Source organism: Oratosquilla oratoria, chromosome 16 (assembly GCF_046742065.1).
Source record: "Oratosquilla oratoria isolate Oo_2021 chromosome 16, ASM4674206v1, whole genome shotgun sequence".
Taxonomy (NCBI): Eukaryota; Metazoa; Arthropoda; class Malacostraca; order Stomatopoda; family Squillidae; genus Oratosquilla; species Oratosquilla oratoria.
The window spans coordinates 59,875,776-59,891,680 of record NC_134792.1 but is presented as its reverse complement, the minus strand read 5'-3'; the positions used below and the strand labels follow the sequence as shown (position 1 = coordinate 59,891,680).

At 38.5% G+C, this 15,905-nt stretch overlaps 1 protein-coding gene across 4 annotated transcripts in view; it reads right to left on the bottom strand.

Annotated features, from left to right (window-relative positions):
* Fkbp59 (FK506-binding protein 59kD) overlaps window positions 1-3,084 on the bottom strand; it is a 33,343-nt gene extending 30,259 nt beyond the window's left edge. For 3 of the 4 annotated variants that reach the window (XM_076199951.1, XM_076199950.1, XM_076199952.1), the window contains exons 1-2: window positions 2,777-2,798; window positions 1,054-1,193 (exon numbers count right to left, since the gene is read on the bottom strand). In XM_076199951.1, coding sequence (XP_076056066.1) covers window positions 1,054-1,193; window positions 2,777-2,783 — 147 coding nt within the window. In that variant the 5' untranslated portion in view covers window positions 2,784-2,798. Of the gene's footprint in view, window positions 1-1,053; window positions 1,194-2,776; window positions 2,799-2,847 lie in introns of those variants that run through there. The other variant, XM_076199953.1, reaches the window with a different exon arrangement.
* Window positions 3,085-15,905: the final 12,821 nt, after the last annotated feature.

The window sequence follows — 15,905 nt, the reverse complement described above, 5'->3', positions numbered from 1 at the left end:
ACCTCTGCCTTCCATATCTCTTTTGCTAATCTTTCTTCATTCTTTCTTTCCATGTGTTTAAATCATCCAAATACTCTTTCATCAACCCTATTTGCCATCTTCTTTTGCACCCCCACTCTCCTCCTCACCTCCTCATTTCTCACTCTATCCAACCTTGTAACCCCTACCATACTTCTCAGGCATTTCATCACAAACACACTTTAATTTTTGCTCTCTGCCTCTCTTAAACTTCATGTCTTTGCCCCATACAGTGCTGTCAGCACAAACACCCCTTAATATATAATCTCTTTGCATCCATTCCCAAATGCCTATTTCTCTTGACAATTTTATATCTCATAAGGCATTTACTTACTTCTCTCAATCTGCAACTTACCTCCAGCTCCACTCCTCCCTTCCCTGTCACATACAATTAGGTAAATACACACACACATGCACTCTTCCTTTCTCATTCCACACCACCATAGTAACAAAATTACATCTTTATTAGACATGCAAATCCATATATATATATATATATATATATGATGTAAGCGGAATAGGAAACACAGGAGTCTTAGTCTTGAGTTTATTCCTGACTAGTTTCGCAGGTATGCTTTTTCAAAGGAATGAAACTGCAAAACTAGTCAGCAATAAACTCAAGACTAAGACTCCTGTGTTTCCTACTCCACTTATATATATATATATATTATATATATATATATAAGTGGAATAGGAAACACAGGAGTCTTAGTCTTGAGTTTATTCCTGACTAGTTTCGGAGGTATGCTTTTTCAAAGGAATGGTGTACAAACTAAGACTAACGTGTATCCTACTCCGCTTACGTCAACCTGTCAGAATGTCTTCACATATATATATATAAATAAATATATATATATATATATAAATATATATATATATATATATATATATATATATATATACTTTCAAAAGTCACTAGTCTTTAGGTCTACTAAGCAAAAATTTTAATAGTTCAAACAAAATAAGTATGAAACTTTACATAATCAAAAGATCTGTAAAAGGATATCTTCTCATGAATACATATTAGCTACTTACTTCTTTCAAAACACCACCACTTTGATCTGGAGACACATCTATTGCATTTTGCCCGGGAGTGTAAGGGAAATTAATTTGAGGGACACCAGACTCTTCTGGTCCTGCTTCTACTGAATCAACTGCCATTGTAGTGCTATTTTCTGAAAAAAAATCAAATAGTATTTAATTAAAAAATTATTATAAAACTAAAGATAAAAGAAAAATGCTACAACTGTGAATGAGTGGAAGTATGGCTGATGCTTGAAACATCAGGTCTTGCACTGTTTTATCTAATGTACCAAAGGGATTTCTCCCCATCTCCTTTTCTGCATGAGGGGACAGAGAGGGGCGGGGTCACCGATTTAAGGAAACAGCCTTGCTGTGGATGTGCTGTGTTTTGCACTGCTTCTGACCCAGGGCAGTGGACAAGATGCAGGGATAACTCATCATCCAGGAGGTGCCAAGATAAGAGGGAGGGTAGAGGGTGGAGGGGAGTGGAGTATGTAGGGGATGGAATGGGTGGGAGTGGTTTCTCTGCCTTTGTTTTTTGGCTACCTTCCTTGTAAGGGGGAAAAAAAGCCTTAGGTATATATATGTACCACATTAAGACCTTCAACCTTATAACATACACAAAAGTTTGTTCAGAATGACCCCAAACCATTTTAGCTTTGTGGTATACTAGACAAAATGGGGTTTTGCTTGATAACCTATTCTGTTTCCATTCTAACCTCAGCTAAGTGAAATTATCTGATTTTAACCTGAACAAAACACATAAGTTAGATTATTTCACCAAGGTTGTCTGATGGTCTTTATCTTTAAATAATATTTGGAGAAGGAAATTTATTCTTTCCTATCCAAGAATTAGATATAAAACAGAGTTTGATCTAGAACAAAACTTGTAATCTGCATCTTCTAGTCTTCACTATTTTGAATTAAAAAATTATAAATGCAACTCAACATCCTCTTATAATAAATGTTTACAAGTGATCAATTATATGGTACAAGGACTTTCATTTAGTTATTGTGGATTTGATGGCAGGAGGATCTAAATCCCACCCTAACCAGAAATAACTTATCTGGAAACAATATTGAATATACAAAGACCTCATGATATGCTCACTCTGGGAACAATTATTGATCCCTCATTCCTTGACCTGATCTCCAACTCCCATGCAATACCACTAATTCTGTTCTACAGCATTTTGCAAAAAGAGCAAAAAAAAAATCATGAAAAACTTCTACACAATCTAAAGAGTAAATGCAAGGCAGTGGTGAGTGGTCATTTCCACACTCATATTTTACTCTATTATACATATATTACTTACATTAAAATCTACTCACTCTTTTCTGCTTTATACCTTTGCCAAACACAATACACAGGATGACACCTACTATTGATTACAGCCCTTAGGCGCTTAAAACAAACTGGGGAGAATTTATCTTAAATTACATGAAGGAAGCTTTAATCTGCATCCTCACGCCTCCCTGAATATTTTATGTTCGTATCTTAATGACCGTAACACGACTCATTTATATACTTTATTGTGACTGTGCCAGTGTGTTGACAAAGGAATAATACCAACATGAAACATTATTTATCTAAATTACATGGAACACCCATCCAATGAGCACCTTCCCAAAAAATCCGTCATGGTAAATGCTTGGCATTTCTAGTAACATTTCTTTGTCAATTATGATTTTCTCTCTTAAATTGTGTATTTGATAAATAAATCAATATTCATACCAATCATTTCACAATAATTAACACCGTGCCATCAAAGAAGACATGCCAAAATAAATGTAATAAGCACTCACCTCCTCGCCCTTCTTCGTACTTTGTGAGTTGCTGTGTTTGTGTTCTAGAGTCGGAAGTCGCAAATAGTTACTGGAAAAGCGTTCTATGGCAAATCACTGAATATGATTATTCTAACGACAACAATATACACAGAGAAACTACTCGACTAGAATGTGTATTATTAAATTATACTTCATAATATTTAATTACGCAACTTTTACACACAGTATTATCAAATTAGGCACCACTCTAATAATGGTTTACTAGTAGAATCCCTCTCTGTCTCTTCTGTGTTTGCATGCGTATTTTTCTGCTGCATAATGTAACAAAATATAACACACTATGGTAAAACAGGTTGTAAGCAATGGTTTGTTTGTTTTTTCGCCCGTAAATCAAGGATGAAATAATACACTTATGATCATAATCAACGGTTATTCTTTTCCTTGCCGGGAGCATTGGGACAAATTATGGGACATTGATTGAACTAACTTTGCAGACACACATACACACACACACACAAAGAGCACCAACCACAAAATTAGTTTCACGAGGTAGGACTAAAGGCACAAGCTTGCCAACGTCAAAAGATTAGAGAGATGAGAATTGACTGCAGTGTTCAAATCACTGACCGGAGTAGATAAAGTTGACAGATCTCTTTGTTAGCTCGCGATGCTCTCCGATCTCAAGGAGAGGTCATGGACGGAAGTTAGGAAAAAAAAAAAAAGACCACATGTCTGAAGGATGAAAAAAATGCAGCTTTTCGCACACATGTATGAACTGAAGTAGCTTAGTAGCTAGTTTTATGTCGAAAATATTTCTTTATCTTTTTTCCCTTTGCGAGAATATCGCAACGAATGAGTTCAGTCATACAGGTGATAAGAATATGTAGTAGAATGGAGGGATAGTATTGGTTAAAGTGATCAGCATTCATTTCTGACAGGAAAATAGTCTTAAATAAACAATGCATTATTGTGGTCCGCAGGAATGTCACTCAAGTCACTATAATATTGGCTGCACAAAATTTGCAGTTACTATACAGACGGCCTAAGAGTTGATGTACCCCAAGTTGGAGCCATACATGAATTAAGATGAGGTTTGATAAATGGAGTATATATAATTGCATGATAAGTCATGCCGTTGCCAATACATATGTGAAAACACTTAGAATAACATAGGAAATTATAATGTCATGTAATTTGGAACCATACATGAATTTTGCCAGGAATAAACCCCAACAGACATTTTTATAGTAAATAAGCTATTATTACAAAATAATATAGATATTTGTAGTTACGACCTCAACTGATTTAGTGAAAAGCTGTAGAATTAGGATTAAGATTGAGATACAGTACAGCAATTAGCATAGCAGTATTCTATAAAAGCATGTATAACGAATTATACATGTTTATTTTTTCCATTTTGATAGAGTGGTCTATTATTTTTGTTTGTATATACGAAAAAATTATATAGAACATCATGTATGGGACTCGACGCCATAGGACCAAACAAGATTGACTACCCTCTCAAGGAATGTCGAGTTACCGATAATATATTATGTTCATTATCTTTTAATTTACCACCTGCTGACTTCTCCGTCTTGAGTATTGGTTCTGGTGCATTACCCATTTCTAATTCCCAACATTTTCACTTCAGTTAAGGTGAAGTTGTACCTCACTTGCCGTTCGGCAACAAGAGGTCAAAGATTCATTAGGCGTTCGGCGCGAGGTCGGGTCCCTAATTACGTAGTTCGAGACATGATTTGAAACTGAACAGAAGCATTAGTGATTCATGATTGGGGAGTGATATGAAATTTGTCCCAATCACAGACCTCATATAAACCCTATCGTGCAAATGCGACGAAGCGTGTGCTAAAGAGTGAGGGGATGCATTTTATGAGAGAACCAACCTCCCCTCAACACATACCTTCATCCTTCCCTCCATTCCCATACCTATCCCCCATACCACGCCCGAAGTCGACGCATACATCACCACAACCAGAGCAAAGACGAAGAAAATCACCAAGTGGCCCTAAGGCCACGGTAAATTGAAACACTATGCTTATTGAAATATCCAAACAAATATTAGAATTGAGATAATCAAGATAAAGATCACATTCACAAAGACCTATGATGCCTTGTGATGCCATTGTACTTTTCAAGGTTCGATAAGTCCCTGCCGATCACAGGTATGTAGTTTTATGCTTCCAATGTGAACGTTGCAATTCACAGGAGTATCTCAGAACCAACTCGGTGGGCGGTCACCTATACTGAATTTACACCGTCAGCATTATGTATTAAAAGGGATGGAAAATTTGTCGTTCAATGTGATGATGAGAGCAGGTAAGGCAACTGGGTTGGATGGGCGTCATGTACAATGTCTGAAAAAAAAAGAGGCACAGTGATGGTGGATTGGCTGGTGAGGTTATTTAATGTTTGTTTTAGAGAGGGTATGCCTGTATACTTCCACTCTACAAGGTAATAGGGGATAAGTGTGAGTGTAGTAGTTTCAGAGGGATCTGTATGTTAAGTGTAGTTGGGAAGACTTATGGAAGGGTTTTGATTGAGAGGACTAGGAGAGGAACAGAGAGTAATTGGTGAGGAACAATGTGGGTTTAGGACAGGTAGTGGTTGCGTGGATCAGATTTTTGGCTCTAGGAAAAGGTAAGGATTTTTTTTTTTTTTTTTTGGGGGGGGGGGCTTTTAAAAAGGCTTATGACAGGGTAGACAGGAAGGCACTGTGATGTATTGCAGATATGTGGGATAGAAGGAAAGCTGTTAAGAGCAGTCAAGAGTTTTTACGAGAGTAGTAGAGCTTGTGTTAGAATCAGAGATGGAGAGATTGAGTGGTTCGAGGTAAAGGTGGGACTTCGTCAGGGATGTGTTACGTCGCCTTGGCTGTTCAATTTATACATGGGTGGGGTGGTGCGAGAGGTAAACACAAGAGTAATGGGTCGGGGATTGGAGATGATTAAAGGAAATGGAGAAAAGTGGGAGATAAACCAGTTTTTGTTTGCTGACGACACTGCGCTTGTGGCAGGATCAGAAAAGGGATTGAGGAAGTTAGTGACAGAGTTTGGGAAGGTGTGCGAAAGAAGGAAGTTGAAAAATAATGTGGGAAAAGTAAGGGGATGAGATGTTCAAGGGGGGAAAGTGGCAGCAGACTGGAGGTGAGTATTAAGGGAGAGAAAATTGGGTGCGAATGCGGCGGGAAAGGGAGGAGTGGAAGTGGAGGTAGAATATAGTTTGAGAGAAGCGAGTAAATCCCTTGGGGGATTAAAAAGTGTAATGAGAAATAGACATTTGAGAATGGATGATAAGAGGAGATTATATGAAGGAGTGATTATGCCAACAACACTGTATGGGGGCAGAAACACGGAACATAAGAGAGGAAAAGAGAAGGAGTTTGAATGTGTTTGAGATGAGATGCCTGAGAAGTATGATAAAGGTTATTAGGCTGGATAGAGTGAGAAATGAGGAGGTGAGGAGGAGAACAGGGGTGGAAAGGGAGTTGGGAGATAGGGTTGATGAAAGAGTATTGGGATGGTTTGGACACATGGAAAGAATGAGTGAAGAAAGATTAGTAAAATAGGTGTGGAAGACAGAGGTAGGAGGAGTGAACATGAGAGGGTGACCAAGGATGAGATGGATGTAGTAAAAGGGGCTTTGGGAAAGAGGGGAATGTCGGTTGAGGAAGGACGGGAAAAGACAGAAGATAGGGGTGAAGAATGGTTGTGTATGGATGATGCTGTGATACATGAGAAAAGGAGTGGGTAGGGGTGTGGAGAGGGAGTATGTGTAAAAAAATATAATAATAATAATAATAATTTGACGCAGTCCGAAGGGGTTTCCCCTCGTCTTCTCTTTTTCTGCATGAGGGGATGGAGAGGGGGTGTCGCCGATTTAATGAATCGGTCTTGGTGTGGATGTGCTGTGTCTTGCGACACTACTTCTAACCAAGAGCAGTGGACGAGATGCAAGGATGGCCCGTCATGTAGGAGCCAAGATAAGAGGGAGGGAGTGGGGTAAATGGGAGTGGAGTATGTGGGGATGGAATGGGTGGAAGTGGATTTTATGCCTTTATATATATATATATATATATATATATATATATATATATATATATATTATATATATATATATATATATATATATATATATATATATATACCTCCCTTGTTAGCAGGAAAGTCTTTTATTTTCCAGAGCCATTTTTCATTTTTTTTTTCACCAGAGCCATTTTTTTAAATTACCAGAACCATTTTTTATACTTCCAGAGCCATGTTTTTGCAAGTTCGATTTCCTTCAAACTATTGGAAGGCTAACTCATTACTCATGTGGATGAGGGTGGAAATGCACGACAAGCCTTGCAATACACCGTTAGAGTACCATCACTGCCCCGATCCATTTCAAGCCAATCTAGGTTCCACGAGCGTATAGTAGATTCATGCTTTACTGGTTTTCCTTTTCCTTGGCCCTTGCCCGTTGAGTTTGAATTAGGTTTTGCTGGTCCAGAAGCGGTTCCTGCCGTCAAAACACTCTCCCTCGATTCTGAAAAGACTGAATCTGAGGGCAAACCATCTTCACTCATCTTCACTCGCTTCACTAGAAATCGCTCCTTGATGTACGATCATCGAAAGTTTGGCATGGACGTGACGTACGAACGTAGACCTAGCTACCATAAACCTAAGTTAGCTAACGAATAATTTTTTTATTTTTGTATTTTTTATTCTCCCTCCAAAGATTCATATTTATGAACTAAATATATAATTATCAAATGTTCATATTTATACTTAAATTTATTTACTTTCAATTACTAACCAAACATTTGATTCTATTTTGTTTTCTCATAAATACGCGAACGAAGTTATAAATGGGATTTCCCAGTTTCTCTCCTAGGTTTCGAGCGAGTTTGCATATGTACAGTGTACGTATGCATGCTGTGATGTGGTATTGGGTATGGTGCATTGTACATGTAGTCAGCGCGTTGATTGGGCAGCTAGCTGCATGCAACCAATGAACTTCCCTGAATACAGGTACCATGCAATTCGCAACTAGCGACATTATGTAGCACGATAGTCGTGTAGAGTCTAGTCAACATGTACTAGTATACGCGCGCATGCAGCTGATACGAAGCTAGGCTAGGTAAGTCATTGAACTCTAGCAGCTATACCGCGTACACATACGTACGTACATCAACAAATTAAAGTTGATTAATGCGTTGCGTTTATGATATCGATTGATAATGCAATGATTGATCACGGGTAAGTTGTGTTTGCTCTGATCCTTTCATCAGTGGTGATGAGATTCAGGGATTGCCAAATGATAGATAATGCATGAAAAACGTTGAATCTTGCCGCGGGAGCGATTTCTTTGTGGGGGATCGCTCCCGCTATTGGATTTGCGAGAGCGACATTGGAACTTTCCCGAGCGAAATCGCTCATCGCTCCCGTGTATTTTTTCGCTGTATATATATATATATATATATATATATATATATATATATATTTATATATACATATATATATATATATATATATATATATATATATATATACTATAATAAAGTAGTAGCCTCTGTCTGTCTGTCTGATTGTTTATTTGTACACGAACTCCTCCTAGGGTTTTGAAGATGGACCCCCATAACCATATATTTTCTGATACCCTATCACTCCAGGCACTTGGATAAATATATTTAATTTAAAATTGGTTTTATTTAGGATTAAGGGTTTAAGTTATGTAGTTTATGGTGAGGGAACACGCCACTACTGTAGTTCCCCCTTAAGTTGCGTATTATTATTGTAACATAAGAATTAATATGATTAAACAAACCATTGTATGTGTTCATAAATATTATTTATATTTGTGAAATTAATGTTGCCACAAACCATGATAGCTTTTGTAAGAAAAAAACATGCAAATGTAAAATGATTGTATAATTTTACCAAATGTTGAAATATTGGTTATTTTTATTTAATTTTAATGCGGGCGGAAATTTATTATTCACAAACTCCTAGGTTTTTGTAAACAAACCCCTAAAACCATATATATTCTGAAGATGTATATACGAGATGCATTTCTTCACCTTTTAGCTGTAGACATTTATTGTCAATCCACACACACACACACGCACGCACGCTAAAGAATGTGTACATGATATTTGTGTTTGCATATGCATGTATTTTCAAACTAGGGTTTCCCAACCTTCGGGGAGGGGGGCGCACACCTGGGAGAGGGAGTGTTTAAAGCTATATTTTATTAGAAAATAATTATTTTTTTTAGGGTTAAAGTTGGATGTGGTATGGTTAGGTTAGGGATTAATTCACGAACTCGCAGCAACGCGCGGGTAATTTGGTTAGTGTATATACATATATATATATATATATATATATATATGTATATATATACAAGCCGCGGGCTTCGCCCTTTCCGGCTTCGCCGGGGGCTTGGCTGCGCAAACAGCGGCCTACGGCCGCAGCTTTCCGCGCTATAATCCCTCGTTTTCCCCTTCGGCCTCGGCCTCGGGGCGGAATCCCAACACGGGATCCCCAGCACGAAGAAGAACGCGAGGAAGAAGAACGCGAAGAAGAACGCGAAGTAGAATGCGAAGAAGAACGCGGAGAAGAACGCGAGGAAGAAGAACGCGAAGAAAAACGCGAAGAAGAACGCGAGGAAGAAGAAGAAGAAGAACGCGAAGAAGAACGTGAAGAAGAAGAACGCGAAGAAGAAGAACGCGGAGAAGAAGAACACAAAGAAGAGGAAGAAGAAGAAGAAGAAGAAGAAGAAGAAGAAGAAGAAGAAGAAGAAGAAGAAGAAGAAGAAGAAGAAGAAGAACGCGAAGAAGAAGAGGAACGCGAAGAAGAAGAAGAAGAAGAAGAAGAAGAAGAAGAAGAATACCACCTGACCCCGACTTACCCAAGCGCTTTTTCAAGAATATTTTTAGGACAAAGTGTCACCGTAATACCACCTGTCCCCGACTTCCACGGCGTTTTTGAGAAGAATATATATATATATATATATATATATATATATATATATATATATATATATATATATATATATATATATATATATATATACAGCATAGTCTTATCCACTGCAAAGCGGAGTATGCAGCGGTGGTGGTCACCTCTGGCGGGTATAGTTGAGGGTGGGGTTGCTGGACCCACGGAAGTACTACTAAATACCAAGGCAGCGTGTAGATAATTATAGTCTCGTGTCTGTTTATCAAAATATATAAATTTATTAATTTTTCTATTCGTTTATTTGCGTGTTTATTTACTTATAATCTACTTTTGCGATATGGGCGTGGACGGACCGTAAATTGACGCGGACTGAAAGGATTTTTCCTTGTCTTCTCTATGTTCGCATGAGGAGACGAGGGAAGGTCGTTATGTAAATGAAGCTGTGAGGCTTTGCTGTAGATGTGTTATGTTTTGCTGCATTGAGGGGACGGGAGACAGGGATGTTCCTTCATTCACGAGGAACCACCATAAAAGGAAAACAAGTGGATGATGGCTGGAAGCGGATGCATGCGGCTGGTTAACTCCCTTATACAAGAGAAGGGGCATTTCGGTATGTAGAAAGGAAGACGATACAACGAAGGCTTGGTTGGTTGTTGATACTTTACAAGATAGTTAAATTCTGGTCAGATAAAGAGTTGCTATTAAGGTAAGTTAGAGTAAATAAAATGTAGATATGGAAGACAATTTTTACATTCATTCGTTTATGGCAGAATTGGATATTGTTAACTGCCATTTACTCCCATTTCTGTCTTTGCTGTTCATCCTATGGAAAACAAAGAAAAATTACGAACCTCCCTCCCAAAACATGAGCATCGAACGCGGCCTGTAGCGAGCTGGGAAGACAAGTTGCTCACGTGTTCATTCGCACACGAGCAAGTCGATATCCAGCCATAGCACATGCGCAAATGAAGCTGAAAGAATCTCCCCGTTATGCCCTCCTCCCTGAGATGTGGAAGAGAGTGAGAATGCCGTCACCATGTCGCATGTGTCTCGAGGGCGATTAAATAGGACTGTGGATCCCTGAATCTGAAGTTTTCTGCTACGAAATTTTGATTAATAAGGTCTGCTAGGATTAAAAAAGAAAAAAAAAAGGAATTGGATAATTAAATGTGTTTTGATTTGGTACTGAGGGCAAAAGTAAGCGAGTGATTGTATGCTTGTGAGAAAAAGAAAAAATAATAGTATTAATATAAAACTGAAAGGGAAAAAGTGATTTGGAGTTTGGGAGCATATGAGAGGGAGGGGATGAGTTGCATATGAGAGGGAGGGGATGAGTTGCATATGAGAGGGAGGAGATGAGTTGCATATGAGAGGGAGGGGATGAGTTGCATTTCGAAAGAAATGCAATCAGGATGATTTGGGTGTAGGTGAGATTGGGATGAAAAGTATGGGTATTTGTTTGTGGATATTGCCTTGGCATTGAAAAAAATGAGAAGAAATTTGGATTTATTTTGAAAAGAATGTGCATATTTTTGTGGCTTATCACCTTATGAATATAGCCGTATTTGGAAATCTTAATGCTACAGAAGATGGGGCAATGTTATGGGGTAGTAGGGAGGTATGGGATGCGAAGAACTATAGCAAAAAGAACATGTTGGAGATATATATTGGAAGGGAAATAACACAAAATATAAGCATAAGTATATGTGGGCAATGGCAGAAAGTAGTAGTCGAGAAGGCATTTATAGACAATGAAGTGGTGCTCAAAAGGAGGATTGGAAGAATTCAGGGTATAAATGTATTCAGAGAGGCAGGCAAAAGAGTCAGAGCATTATGTGGTGGAAAGGTGATTAAGGGTAGAAGTTAAATGGAGAAGGAATAAAAGATGAGGCAAAGATGGTGAAGGTGAACAAATTTAATGAGATGAAGAGAATAACACTCAGCTTTGTTGGTATGGTCTGTAATTCAGTGTAGGGGTACTGATCTTTTATGGTTGTCTTAACCCAATATACTATCTACTTAATACATTTCATTGTCTTATTATTACTTTCATGTGCTCTCATATTGGCAGAATGAGGACTTCTCCCACACTGGTGTTAATTGTTGCATGTGGCGTTGTTCTGATTGCAGTGTGGCTGCCAGGGTTGATAAGGTTTTTATCTTGTTGTATTCTTGATTGTAGTTCTATTATTGGGATTTCTCTTTAAAACCATATATTGTCGCAAGACACAGCATATCCACAGCAAGGCCGCTTCGTTAAATCGGCGACCCCCCCCCTCTTCATCCCCCCATGCATAAAAGGAGAAGACGGGGAGAAATCCCTTCGGGCTGCATAAAAATTTGATCACACATACTACCTCACCTCCCCCACCCATTCCACCTCATGCATCACAACATCATCCATATACAACCCTTCTCCATTCATCCCTGTCTTCTGTCCTCTCCCGTCTTTCCTCAACAGACATTCCCCTTTCCCCCAAAGCCCCCTTCACAACATCCATCCACCTCATCCTAGGATGTCCCCTCATGTTCACTCCCTCCACATCTGCCTTCCATACCTCTTTTACTAGTCATTCTTTCCATGTGTCATCAACCCTATCTCCCAACTCCCTTTCCACCCCTGTTCTCCTCCTCATTTCTCGCTCTATCTAGCCTAGTAACCCCTATCATACTTCTCAGACACCTCATCTCAAACACATTCAAACTCCTCCTCTCTTCCTCTCTTATGTTCAATGTTTCTCCCCCATTCTGGAATGTAATATTATTTAATAAGAACATAAGAACATAAGAAATAAAGGAGACTGCAAAAGACCATAAGGCCTACACTAGGCAGCTCCGTATCCATCACCACCTGTCATCCCCATCCATAAAGTTGTCTTATCGTTTTTTAAAACAACTGATAGTATCAGCGCTTACTACGTGGTTACTAAGTTTATTCCATTCATCGACCACCCTATTTGTAAACCAATTCTTGCCTATGTCCTTCTTAAATCTAAATTTGTCCAGTTTATACCCATTACTGCGAGTCCTGCCCTGTTGTTTTATTATGATGACCTTGTTTGCATCACCCTTGTTATAGCCTTTGATCCACTTGAACACTTCTATTAGATCACCCCGCACTCTGCGTCTTTCCAGAGAGTGTAAGTGCAGGTGCCTAAGCCTCTCTTCGTAAGGCAAATTTCCGAGTCCTTGTATCATTTTGGTCATTCTTCTCTGTACTGATTCTAGTGAATTTATGTCCATTCTGTAGGACGGAGACCAAAACTGTACCGCATAGTCAAGGATGGGTCTAACTATCGCTAGATAGAGTTTTATAATTACCTCTGCACTTCTATTCGTTACCGTCCTAGCAATGAAGCCTAATGCTCTGTTTGCTTTATTTCTGGCGCTAATGCACTGCTTCCTGGTTTTAAGGTCCGGACTCACCAGAACTCCCAAGTCCCTCTCGCACTCAGATTTTTCTAAAAACGTGTCATCTAAGTTGTATCTATTTTCGGGGTTGTGTAGCCCTACGTTTAACACGCTACACTTAGAGATATTGAAGTTCATTTGCCATTTCACCGACCATGTTAACAGTTTATTAAGATCATCCTGCAGAATCTGGGCGTCTTCTCCTGACCTAATTAGGCGTCCTATTTTAGTGTCGTCCGCAAACTTACTAACATCACTATTTAACCCATCGTCTAAGTCGTTTATATACATAATGAACAACAAGGGACCCAAAACCGAGCCCTGGGGGACCCCGCTAGTAACATTGCCCCACCTAGATTTTATTCCATTTATGGTGACCCGCTGTTTTCTGTTACTAATCCAAGCTCTAATCCATTCTAACACTTTTCCTTCTATGCCATGGGCTTTGATTTTATTTAGTAGTCTCTGGTGTGGCACTTTGTCGAACGCTTTGCTAAAGTCAAGGTAAATAACATCGTAATTTTCATTGTTGTCTGACGCCTTATATACCTTAGTGTAAAAGGATAGATTAGTCACGCATGACTTACCTTTAAAGAAACCATGTTGTGAATCACGAATTAAATTATGCCCTTCAATGTGTTCTCTGAGTCTATTTACTATTATTGATTCAAGCATTTTTCCTATAACCGATGTCAAACTGATTGGCCTGTAGTTGCCTATGGTCGATCTATCTCCCTTCTTAAAAATAGGAACAACGTTTGCCTGCCTCCAAGCAGTTGGAACAGAACCAGTGTCTACCGATTTATTGAATATTTCAGTTAACTGGTCGCAGATTTCAAATTTACACTCTTTAAGCATTCTTGGAAAAATTTCGTCCGGACCCGGAGATTTTGTAGCTTTAGTCTGTTAATCTGCTTGATAACTTCTTCTTTACTAATGCTGATATTAGTTAGGCTATTTTCTTCATCCCCTCTGAAAATCGGATCGCAGTCAGGTACTTTATCTAACCTCTCATTAGTAAACACCGATAGAAAATAATTGTTAAACTCCTCACTCATTTCTTCTTTCGATTCTATCATGACATTTTCATCGTTTTTAATTGGTCCTATTCTTTCTTTATTTTTTGTTCTATAGAGGTGAAAGAAACCCTTTGGGTTGGATTTTGCTTGACTGGCAACCTTGATTTCATAATTACGTTTCGCTGAACGTGTATTCCTTTTAACCAGCTTTGCCATTTCGTTATATCTTGATCTAAGGTATGATTCCCCGTTTTTTATTTTTACGTAAAGTCCTCTTTTAATTCCGATCTCATGTTTCAATCTGTCCGTCATCCATTTGCGAGTATTACTATTTTTCCGTATTGACTTTAGGGGGATAAATGTGTTTTGTGCATTAATGATTAGATCAGTTAGATTGTTATACATTTCATCTAAAGTACTGACCTAATTTTTGGGCCCTCGCCCCGAATCGACCTGACCTAAGGTATGCGTATTACTCTCTGTGACCCAGACCTGACCTAAGGTATGCGTATTTCCCTCCTTGACCCAGACCTGACCTGAGGTATGCGTATTACCCTCCTTGACCCACTTCTGACTATCAGCCCCGCAACGAGAATCAAGAATGTTTGAAACGTCCGGATTGTTTTTCGTATTCAATCTTAAATAGGTTTTTATATTGTCAAAGTTTGCTTTCCTGAAGTCTGGTACTTGAACGTTATTTGTACTTTTTATTTTTTCCCAAATAATATTAAATCTTATTTCTTGATGATCGCTAAAGCCTAGACTATCGCCCACTATTACGCTGCTAATTTGGTGCTCATTATTTGTTAGAATTAAGTCCAGGGTATTTTGTCCACTCGTAGGATCGGTAATCATTTGTTTTAGGAAATTATCCTGCACCACAACTAGGAATTTCTTCACTTCATGATCTCCTATTAAAGTTTCCCAGTCAATGTTTCTATAGTTAAAATCTCCCATGATTACGTTTTTGTACTGGGACGCTCTGTGAATTTCATGAATTAGGGAATCAGTCTGCTCAATGCTAAGGTTAGGAGGTCTATACAAGACGCCAATAATAACTTTCTTATTCTTGCCTATAATCTCTACCCAAATAGATTCCGTACAGTCCTCTTCCTTAATCGAATTGTTGATAATACAGTTTAATGTATTTTTAACGAAAAGTACTACACCTCCCCCATTTCTGCTGACCCTATCCTTATGAAAAAACTTATATCCTTCTATTTTGATTTCCGGAAGGAAATGTTTATCAGCCATGTTGATCCAGGATTCAGTAATGGCTATAATATCGAAATTTTCTACGCATGCTTTACCTCGCAGCAAATCAATTTTGTTAATTATGCTCCTACTATTTGTATAGTAAACTTTAAGATTATCTTCCCTCCACCTGCTTTGGTGATTTTTTGTACAGTCCTCTAATTAATGTAGTTAGGGTTGCAGTCATTGACATTTGCATTGTTGATATCATTGACAAAAACAGTTGTCCTTTATAGGGGAAGCAGTCAATTGTTCTGGTGCTACTATTGTAGACTTTTCTTTAATTTGAGAGGAAGGAGGCTCTTCCCTCTATGCAAAGGGAAGTATTGTGGAGTATGGACAAAATACAACAAAATGTCTTTGGTTTAGGAAAGGCTGTTGCTCCCTCCCTGTTGTTATTGTTTGGTCATTATTTTGATATATATATAGATAA